General features: G+C 43.7%; 2 protein-coding genes across 4 annotated transcripts in view; both read left to right on the top strand.

Annotated features, from left to right (window-relative positions):
• Positions 1-2036, top strand: part of LOC108628325 (uncharacterized) — a 4668-nt gene extending 2632 nt beyond the window's left edge. Inside the window, exons 3-4 of one of the 2 annotated variants that reach the window (XM_018030154.2) lie at positions 488-676; positions 1015-2036. In XM_018030154.2, coding sequence (XP_017885643.1) covers positions 488-676; positions 1015-1272 — 447 coding nt within the window. In that variant the 3' untranslated portion in view covers positions 1273-2036. The remainder of the gene's footprint in view (positions 1-487; positions 677-1014) is intronic. The other variant, XM_018030155.2, reaches the window with a different exon arrangement.
• A 426-nt stretch (positions 2037-2462) lies between these two features.
• The window catches only part of Hel89B (histone acetyltransferase 1), an 11509-nt gene continuing 3024 nt past the window's right edge, over positions 2463-10947 (top strand). For both annotated transcript variants that reach the window (XM_018030259.2, XM_026816397.1), the window contains exons 1-11: positions 2463-2664; positions 3121-3746; positions 3944-5691; positions 6480-7029; positions 7096-7390; positions 7647-7987; positions 8079-8410; positions 8542-8800; positions 8944-9233; positions 9613-9814; positions 9919-10188. In XM_018030259.2, coding sequence (XP_017885748.1) covers positions 3153-3746; positions 3944-5691; positions 6480-7029; positions 7096-7390; positions 7647-7987; positions 8079-8410; positions 8542-8800; positions 8944-9233; positions 9613-9814; positions 9919-10188 — 4881 coding nt within the window. In that variant the 5' untranslated portion in view covers positions 2463-2664; positions 3121-3152. The remainder of the gene's footprint in view (positions 2665-3120; positions 3747-3943; positions 5692-6479; positions 7030-7095; positions 7391-7646; positions 7988-8078; positions 8411-8541; positions 8801-8943; positions 9234-9612; positions 9815-9918; positions 10189-10947) is intronic.

The raw sequence follows: 10947 nt of genomic DNA on the forward strand, positions 1-10947 counted from the left end.
AAATTATGGTCAGTGACAAGACGTGAACCTACTTCCCCCTGTTTATTCTTACTTCCCCCCTGGTTGAGATACAGGGCTAAAAATTGGAGTGAATGTTTCTTTTTTAATATGCTATCGAATGGCGCAAACGGCGCTTCATTCGGTTCAAGGGCACATTTGACCCCCTTATCCAGCTAGGCCCTTTGTAAGGAATCCTCATTAATGTCTTATTTAAGTATCTCCCAAGTTTCGTTAAGATATCTTAACCGGTTCGTTAATAATAATTAAAAAACCAAACAGTATAACAGTTACTCAGTCCTTGAATTGGAACTATTCAATTAAAATTGTAATAACTTTGATTCTAATGAAGGATATTCAATGAAATTAATAAGGAACTTTCAGAAGAATCTTATTTAAGTGTCCCGAAAGTTTCATTAATATATTTTTATCGATTCAGTGACTAATTAAAACTGAAACAGCTATCCTACAATTGCTAATAACTCCGTAGGTGAATGGAAGCCCAACTTCTCCAAGCACAGACATCGAGGAACATTCAGAGGACGATGCGAGCAATTCCATAGCTTGCGGAGCAAGTATGATGCTGTTAGGGGTATTATCAGGGTGTGCCTGGGCCTGGCTGCGATTCTTCAGGCGTGGCAAGTCTCCCAGAGGTGGAATGGTCGGTAGCAGCGGTCAGGTAAGCTCGGTCTTCGATCGTATCTCATGTTCCAAGGAAATCATCAAGCAAACTAAATTGCGAAGTCTAAGGTTGTGCGAGCCCTTAAATAAAAAATAATCATACATTAAACTTTTTAACAGTTACTAGGTAAAATTTTAATGAGAAAATTCTGGCATTTATTTACCAAATTCCTTAAATGTTTCTCGAAGGTCTTAAAGGTCTGGTGCAATCTTGAACCCTCTGCTTGATGAGACACTTTCATTTGATTTCAATTTAATTTATAAGAGAAACTTGGCGTGTGTCGTGTTGTTTCGTTCTGTATCTGATTTGTCAAACGCGGTTTGCTACGAGGAAAGATGTTGGGCGGTTTGAATCCATCGACTGACTTGCTGGTGGGTTCCACTTCGCAGTACGGGCCGGTCCTCACGGAACTCCCGAGCCAGTTAAAATCGATGAAGCACCATCAGCAGCAGCAGCAGGTTGATACACCGCACGTGATACCGCTGTCGGACCACGAGGAAGAGACGCGCACGCTGATGCAGGAGGCGGCGACTCCCAATCACACGGTGAACGCGTCCGGACCGAACACGATCGCTAATCAGTTGCCTGGTTGAATAGAAATTCTCCCGTCCCTGCGTTGAAAGGTTCGACTTCGAGCGAATCGAGTTTAGAAACGACGGTTCATTATTTCTCCGTCGAGGACGTTAAGAATTCTTTTCTACATCATTTCGATATTCTTAGCTACTTGGAATTTGATTATTTCTATCTACAATCGATCATTGTAAAGCTGAATGCACATATTGTGAAGTTAGAGAGAGGATTCGTCGGTTTAAAGTTAGACTTATCTGTTAGCGTCGTTCGTATTCTGATTTAGAAACCCTAAGCATTCCTCCACTCCGTCCAGCAATGGTTGTCGATGCATCAATTAGAATTACATTGAATCCAGGCAGTCTCTAATTTATTTTCGTAAAGAAATTGTTATTTTTACGTGGACTTTTATTATCGTTAATATTAATTCTAGTTATTCCTTGGGACTGGTAAGTGTATATATATATACTATATGCAAGGGGGAAGCGCGTGTATATATTAGAATAATCATCGATTAGTTGCATTTAAGCCGCACAATTTGTCGAAATTTTACATTCTAGGCGTCTCCGTACAATCTTTTATATTATTTTTTAACGACGGTTTGGTAGGATTTTTCTTGACCGTTTCACAATTTCTGGATTCAATGGCGTAGACTAGGGAAACTTTCGTGGTTAATTAAGTTTTAATTTCGTGACGAGATATGCTGTACTATACACGATTTTTAATTATCGTCGTTTCGTTGTATGATCATGTATACAAATACAAAGAATAAATAAGATTGAATCAAGGACTAATGTCACTCAACCACCGAAATGATTGTTCATATAAGAGAATTTCTCTAAATAAGAAAGTCCACAACTTACATTAAAACTCTCCTCGAATATTCAAGATCTCTTTGAATTTTTCTCATCGGTGCTCTCATCGTTTCCATTATTTGTATTTCATTTTAAAAATACGTACTTGTAACGTCGACCAATCTGAAGGCAGGAAAAATCCGAAGGCAGTGCCGCAATTGGTCGAAGCTACCACGTGGCGCGAGCCAAATGTAAAATTACGTTAAAACGAAATAAAGTGAATAAAACGCTATAAAAATAATGAAATGTCAAGAGGGAATGGCAAGAGGTGTAAATTTAATCGAAATCGGCGGACGCGCGTGTTATCGATTGCTACGGGTTGGCCGGCGGTGGGCCAATCGGATCGTAACCAGAGGACAAAACCGAGGTTCCCTCGCAATATGGCTGTCAGTATAAATTTGATGGCTGTAACATGCGCTTCTCTCCGAGAAATTTGACGAATGTCGGCCGATTTAAGCGCGGTCGGCCGCGTGATGTGATTTACCAAGGCGATAATCAATGGGAAACGGCTATGCGGGTTGGATGAGAATTTGACGTGACGTTCGCAGAGGCTCGAGAACCCAGGTACCTACCCTCTGCTTTGCCTATCGTTCTCGTACACCCATATTGCGTTTATATTCCGAAGATCGAACGATTCCAACAATTATTTCATTGCTATGCGTTTTTTTCTTTAGTAGAGACGTTTTTAAATTTTGTTTGGTACTTCGATCGGTCGTCGGCCCGATCTTCGGTCGAATATCTACCATAACCACAATTTTATTTATTGATTATGGATTCGTAAAAAACAATGGTTTCAATCAATTCATTTAATTTTTATTGTCGATTATTTCAATTTACTTATATTTCTCTCGAATTCCAAATTTTCGATTAAAATTGTAAACATTGCGACGTTGAATGATTCGAAAGAATTCCGAGATGTTCTTCTAGTATACTACTATGCCTCTGATTTCTTTTCAGAACATTTAACCCACTGCAACTTGCAAAATTGTAAAGATTAATCGTTCGTTTCCCTTGTCTCAGATTCAAATACAGAGCACGAATTGGTTGCAACAATGACGTCCAGATTAGATAGATTGTTCATATTACTCGAGACTGGAACGAACGCTGTGACTAAGAGAGCTGCGGCACAGCAGTTAGGTGAAGCACAGCGTCTGCACCCTCACGATTTGCATCACCTCTTAGCTCGAGTCTCTACCCTGTTGAAATCGCCTCAATGGGACACAAGGGTCTCCGCCGCTCAGGCGATTCAAACGATACTTGCCCAAGTCCCTCAGTGGGATCCTCAGCCGATTAAGAAGGAAGAGAACGTCGCCGAGGCGAAAAGAAGTCAACAGAATCGACTGAGTCTCGAGGACTTCGATATGGAGAAAGTGTTAGCTCAGAGTTCGCATTTGACCGGGTCGGAGGGTAGCGAATATGACCTGATCGCTACCGATGGGGAACAGGTGGCTAATCAGGAAGAAAAAATCGCTGCCAAGTTGGGGTTCCATCCTCAGTTGATGGACACATCGGAATTGTTTACTGCCGAGGATTTGAATAACACGGTTGTTCCAACAGGAAATTGTCAGGGGAAGTTGTCGGTCAGCGAGACCCTGAAGCAGCCTGAAGGACTTAGTAGGAGGGAGATGAACAGAGCTAGGCGCAAGGTAATTGTATTTCAGATGCATTACACTAAATGTAATCAACGGGTTTAGCTGAAGTTTGAATTAGATTAAGAATTGAACTCTCTAGCTTAATCGAGTCACTCTTCCAAATTTTGATAAACTGACTCCTAAGGGCTTAAAATTCAAGTGAGATTAAACGATATACAAAAACGTCGTTAAATCAAAAGCTTCTTTAACAGGCGCGTCAGTCGGTATCCAAGCAACGTTCCCGGGAGCCAGAAGACCAGCACCGCGCCCCTCAAGAAGATCTCCATACCCCGAACCCCACGCAATCTCCTCCGACGTACACGTCTATCCTGGAGTTCCACCCGAAGAAACCAAAACTCGAGGACTCCCCCTCTGAAACCGCGAGTCTCGCCACGGACACCCAAAACGATTCGACGGCAGCGGTTCCCGATAGTACAGGTTGCTGGCCGGACTCCGTGATCGACTGGCCTCTGGAATCGTTCGCTGAGAGTCTGAGCCAAGACCTCTTCAGTCAGAAATGGGAGATCCGCCATGGTTCCGCCACCGCTTTACGAGAACTAATAAAACTCCACGGGAAAGGCGCCGGGAAATCGCGCGACCAAACGCCCTTGGAAATGGAGGAGAGTCACTACGAATGGATAATCGATAAGGCTCTACGTTTACTCTGCGTCTTAGGTTTAGATAGATTCGGAGACTTCGTTTCGGACCAGGTGGTCGCGCCGGTCCGGGAAACCTGCGCCCAAGCTCTTGGCTCTCTGCTCCTGTTAATCCCAAGTACTAAACAGAAAAACGGTGGGATCGCCGGAATCATCTCGGTCATATTAAAATTGCTCGAGCACGACGAATGGGAGGCGAGGCACGGGGCACTCCTCGCTTTTAAATACTTGTTAGCAGTCCGCGAGGATCTGCTCGATGAAATCTTAGTCAAAGTATATCCAGCGATCATGAGAGGCCTGTCGGACCCTGTGGATGACGTAGGCGCAGCTGCGGCTAGTGCTCTCATCCCTGTAGCCTCGAGTCTACCTCGTTTATTGAAGCCCGAAGAATTAGAAGCGATCATCGCGAGACTTTGGGAATTGCTGCACGAACAGGACGATCTTGCAGCTGCTTGTAATAGTTTCATGGGTCTGCTGGCTGCGATATTGTCCCTGTCGACTGCTAGAGATTGTTTGATCCCTCAGCCTTTGTCGCAGGTTTTACCCAGGCTCTGGCCTTTCTTAAGTCACTCTAGCTCGAGCGTGCGAAAAGCAACGTTACAGACTTTAGAGACTTTGACTGGGGACAAGGGTGACGAGGAGAGATGGGGCGAAGCCGGGGGCATCGTCCTTCAAGAAGCTTTGCGACATGTTTTTCAAAGAATTCTTATAGAACACGTGACGCTTATTCAGGATGTTGCTGAGAGAGTTTGGGAGAATCTGGTGGTTAAGAGTGACCTGGGTCTGTTGTTGCACGCGGCTTGCCCTCTGGTCAGCACGTGGCTCTGTCTAGCCATGCAACCGGAGAACTTACCGTTCAATCCGAATCTTCTGATGGCCATCACGAATTCGAAAGTTAATAAACAACCGCAGGTCGTCGCGAGTTCGGAGAACTTGGAAAGTGGGAATAATAATTACGGATGTAAGGCGGCGGTGGCAGCGGCGGGAGTGGCAGCAGTCTCGGAGTTGAAGGTTTATATCGGGGGAATCGAGACAGTCGCTTTGGGCGTGAGGAAAAGCAACGTTGTTCAGGCGAGATGTAGAGCTGCGAGGATGCTGGGATTGTTGAGTTATTACGTGGTGCAGCCGGCGCCCGGCGTGGTTTACACCGAGGATATCCCCAGCCCGTCGATTTGCTACGCGAAGGTGATGCTGGCGCATTTAAATTCGAGGTCCGCGATGCAGAGGACGGTGGCTGGGCTTACTATGGCGCATTGGGCAACTGTGAAAGGGGACGAGGCCACAGCGGTACCAGATATATTAAGGTAACGCGAAGTTTGATTCAACAGTCCTTTAGAGGTGCTGAGCTTTTTATTATTGTATTTCGGATAAATTGAGTAGAGAGCGGTGGAACGTTGGGGAGATCGTTGGGAAAATCTTATGTAAATGTCTTGAAAGTTCTGTAACGATAGTTTCATCGGTGTGGAAATTATGGTTGAGAACACGGCCGTTTTTAGTAGAAGGCTGAAACCTATCCCATCACCTAGGCCAACTCGGCCTGACAAATTTTTTTTATGTTATTTTTTTCTTATCATCTCATCATCATATCATATGTGGAAGATATTGTATTGTCTACACTTGTCTATGATACATGCATAAGACAGGAGATCGCAAAGCATAGAGTATTACATATAAAGTGGGCCATGTCTCTGGCCGTGGTTTTTCCATCGCCACTTGAGACTGTCAGTCCGAAACGCTCGCTTCCCCACCACGTATGTCCCGGCCTTCTACTAAAGACGGCTGTGTTGAGAAACTTCGGAGTATTTAAGTTAGTTCATTGTTAATAACTATTTATAAGCTCAAATTGTAATAACTTTTAGTGCAATGAATGGAATTCTGTGAAATTTATAAGAAATCTTCAGAAAAGTCTTATTGAAGTCTTTCCTAAGTTTCATTAAGATATCTTAACCGGTTCGTTGATAATTTAAATACCAAGTAGTATATACCATAACAGTTATTTAGTTTTCGATTGAAACTCTTCCCTTGAAATTATTACTTTCACGAATACAATCGAGAAGCTAAACTCTAACAATCCTCCTCTGACACTCCCTAGAAAAAGATTATTGGAGTGTCTGACAGAATGTGTGTACTACGACGAGATCGCCGGCTTCTTCACGCGTTTGCTCCACGACAGTCGCGATTATGTAGCAACATTGAAACACTACAAGCTTCCAATCCCTGTGAAAACCGATACGTCGGGCGTGATGACTCTCGATCAAATAACGATGCTGGCTAGTAAGAAGATAACTGAGCTTTCGACGATGGGAGGAACCGGAACTCTGGGCAGCCCCGGGATCAAGCTGAAGGCCAAGGCGAAATTAATAGAAGATTTAGAAGAGAGGAGGAAAGCTCTCGAAGCCGCGGCGGCTGAAACGGCTAATCAACAATCGTTTTATAACGTGACTTCGACTGCCGCTTTGGCCGGTGCTGCGACGATGCTCAAGTGCCTCCCGGCTTCGCCCGAGCCTTTGAATCCTTTGGTGAAGCCGCTGATGGAAGCTGTTAAGAGAGAGGAGAACGAGGAGCTGCAAAAACTTGCCGCTAAGCATTTGTCTTATTTGGTCGACCTTTGCGTCGATAGGAAACCTTCACCCAACGCTAAGGTCAGTGGTCTTTAAATTTTACACGAGACGCCTTAATGGTGTGTCTGTTGCATGTTTCAATTACAGATATCTACGAATTTGTGTACATTCCTTTGCTCCGACATTGAGTTCACTCCGCGCGTGAATTTCTCCGCCGAGCCGGACCTCTTCGACGGTATCCTGACCCTCGGCAATCGGCAGAAGCACGCGGAGAGAGTTGCTTATAACAGAGGCACTAATAGTGGACTCGGCGGAGGTCGAGGACCGGGGCGACCACCGACGACTGAAATTCCTTTAGAAGAATTGCTGGCGTGCGAGGAACCTGAAGCCAAGGCTGCTAGGACCAGAAGGAGAGGTGCGACCTTCGCGCTCACTGCTATAGGTACGTGTAATTCGTTTATTTCTTTAGTTTTATTGAACTGAATTCGATGAAATTTATAAGGGTCCTTCAGAAGAGTCGTATTTAAGTTTCATAAAGCTATCATCAATAGTTTCACAGTTATCATCAAAGACACCCGCGACATCACACATTCGACCAGTTTCTCGTTTAAAATTAATTTCCATACCTCCGAGTGGAGTCAGCTAAAAATCGGTCCATTATCAACAAAGTTATTTACGTAACCATTATTCATTTCCAGCTGGTCTGTTCGGCGCGAGCCTCACCGCTCGACTGCCTCACTTATGGGACATGATGCTGCCCAGTTTGTTGTTGGATGAGTCGAAAATCGCGGTACAATTGTCCCGCGAGAATAAGAATAACCCAGGAAATAGCACCAGCAGCGAAGAGGAGGAAGTAAATCAATTAATATTCGGTTTACAAGTATTAGAGACGATGGCACCGAGCCTCGATAAAGCTCTGCTACCTCCCGTCCTAGAATCCCTTGTACCACTGTGCAAACTGTTGGCTCACCCGTACAAAGCGGTAAGACACATGGCCTCACGCTGCATTGCCGTTCTCGCGTCTCTCAACACCGAAAAGGTAACGTCACATTCTTTTCTTCCAATTCCAGTGGACATAAACGAGAAAAAGTTCAATTCGAAATTTATAATAAAATAATAATCGTTCTCAGGTGATAGTTCAAGTGATTCAAAGCGTGATCCCTCTGTTGGAAGCGACTGGAGCCGACAAACTGTCCTTCTCCTCCTCCTCCACCTTCGCGAACATTGCGGCTCCGAGCGAACTGGATTCGGTAAGGCAAGGCGCGGCCGAGGCATTGGCTTGTCTGGTCGAAGGCCTCGGCGTTAACATCGTACCTTACGCGGTCCTCTTCATGGTCCCCTTGCTGGGACGCATGAGCGATCAGAATCAAGCGGTCAGACTGGCCTGCAGTGCGACTTTTGCGACTCTCGTCCAGTTATTGCCGTTGGACCCCGGGGCCATCACTGACCCGCCGAATTTGATGTAAGCACGTGGACCAGAAAATTCATTACGAGTTACGAACGATCGAAGTTGAACATTGTCTCTTCGCATCGGAGAATTTATTAGAAGTCATTGCCTCTACCTACTTCTATCTTCTGTTCTGATATTTTCAGAGAAAAGAAGGCCCAAGAACGTCGGTTCATGGAGCAGTTGCTAAATCCCAGGAGCATCCCGGACACTGAGCTACCGATCCCAGTGGCCGCGGAGTTGCGCTCGTATCAACGCCAAGGATTGAACTGGTTGAACTTCTTGAACGTTTACCGGCTGCATGGAGTTCTCTGCGACGACATGGGCCTAGGGAAAACCTTGCAGACCCTCTGTATCCTAGCTTTAGACCATCACCGTAACCCTCACGTACCGCCCAGCCTAGTAGTACGTAAAATGTTCGATTCGTTTGACGATTAAACTTTCCAATTAATCCGTATTTGTGTATTTCCATTATATTTGTAAGAATTGAAATTTCCAATTATTCCATATTTATATATTTCATAATCGAACTGTTCGAATGAACGCAGGTGTGTCCGCCGACGTTGACCGGCCACTGGGTGTACGAGGCGGAGAAGTTCTTCGAGGCGAAAAACCTCTCGGTGCTGCAGTACGCGGGGACGCCACCCGAACGAGAGAAACTGAGGCCGAGGGTCACGTATCACAGACTGATCGTGGCTAGTTACGATATAGTAAGGAAGGATATCGACTACTTTGAGAGGAGACAGTGGAACTATTGCGTGCTAGACGAGGGGCATGTGATAAAAAATGGGAAGACGAAGAGTGCCAAGGCAACTAAGAGGCTCCACGCGAATCACAGGTAATTCAGTTCTCATTACGATATGGTTTATATGATATCGTTTCTATTAGAATTTCGGAATCTTTGAATTTAATTCTGTTTCTACCGAAAACTTCGCAAGAGACAGCTTTTGAAGTTAAAATCGATCTTGTACATCAGTTACAATGAATGAATTAATTTTAACATCCATTATGGAAAAAGATTTAATTGAGGCAAAATGATCATACTAATGATAATAATTTTGGGCGAAATTTTGAAAAGGTGTCTTTCGACATTTTCAGTAGAAACAGTGTTAATTGTCGTTTGTATTATAATATCATTTATTTTATTGTAATATCGTTTCCGTTAAAATTTCGTGATCTCGTTTCAATTGATTAATCATCGTTCTGTTCATCCAAAGGCTGATACTATCTGGAACTCCGGTGCAGAACGACGTGCTGGAACTGTGGTCCCTCTTCGATTTTCTGATGCCAGGCTTCCTGGGCACCGAGAAACAATTCGCAGCGAAATACTCGAGGCCTATCCTGGCTTGCAGGGAACCGAAAGCAGGGCCTAAGGAACAGGAGGCGGGAGCTCTGGCTATGGAAGCCCTCCACAGACAGGTAACAGTTCCGGACGATCAATTTTTTTTATTAAAAATGTGTGTAATTAATTTTTGAACGAGAGGATTTGAAAATGACTTGGAATTTTATTACTTCCCGTGGAGGTTTTGCCGTTTTTACTCAGACGAAACAAGGAGGACGTGCTGCAGGACTTGCCACCGAAGATAACGCAGGACTATTACTGTGATCTCTCTCAATTGCAAAAGATGCTTTACGAGGACTTCCGCAGCAGGCATTCGGCCAGTCTGTTGTCCGGAGACGCCTCGGGCAACGATCCGCACGGTGGACATGTGTTCGAGGCACTTAGGTACCTCAGGAACGTTTGCAATCATCCAAAATTAGTACTGAGTCAGAAACATCCGTTATACGAAACGGTGAGTTGCCTCGAATTCTTATAACTTTCGTTCTAAATTTACCTAAATGAACTTGACGAAGATACTATCTAAATATCTTCCGAGTTTCATTAAAATACCTTCATCGTAATATAGAAATTGTAGTTGAAAAACCAATTAGCGTGTGAATTATTTTATAATTACTTATTATTTATAATGAAAATTAAATTAAAATTTCAATCATTTTCGTGCTACCGATGGGAATCGCATGAAAGGGCCTAGCTGGATAAGGGGGTCAAATGTGCCCTTGAGCCGAATGAAGCGCCGTTTGCGCCATTCGATAGCTTATCAAAAAAGAAACATTCGCTCCAATTTTTAGCCCTATATCTCGACCAGGGGGGTAGTAAAAGGGAAAATTCGAAAAAACAGTTTTTTTAGGTTTTTCCTTATTTAACGCCTCGCGAAAAATCTGAGAAAATTCTGACATGTTCGTAGTGTAAGTGGACATGTCCGAGAATTTTTTCAGATTTTTCCCTTGCAAAATGTAGCCGTGAAAAATAAAAAAGTGTTAAAAATAATTTTTTCACATAGAAATCCTGAGACGACTAGATTTATATTTTTATGGTAGATTCTTATTATAGCAGAGATTGTCCATGAATTTTTTCAGATTTTTAGGATTGGTGCGTCAATGTGAAAAAAATCGAAAACTTCTTTTTTTGCTTGAAAAAGTAACTTCTGCTTCGAATTTTTATGTCTTTTTCATACAGAATTTTTATTATATGTTTTTAAACATTTTCAGTA

The sequence above is a fragment of the Ceratina calcarata genome, unplaced genomic scaffold (assembly GCF_001652005.2).
Source record: "Ceratina calcarata isolate Rehan_Ccalc_2016 unplaced genomic scaffold, ASM165200v1 scaffold517.2, whole genome shotgun sequence".
NCBI classification, from domain to species: domain Eukaryota; kingdom Metazoa; phylum Arthropoda; class Insecta; order Hymenoptera; family Apidae; genus Ceratina; species Ceratina calcarata.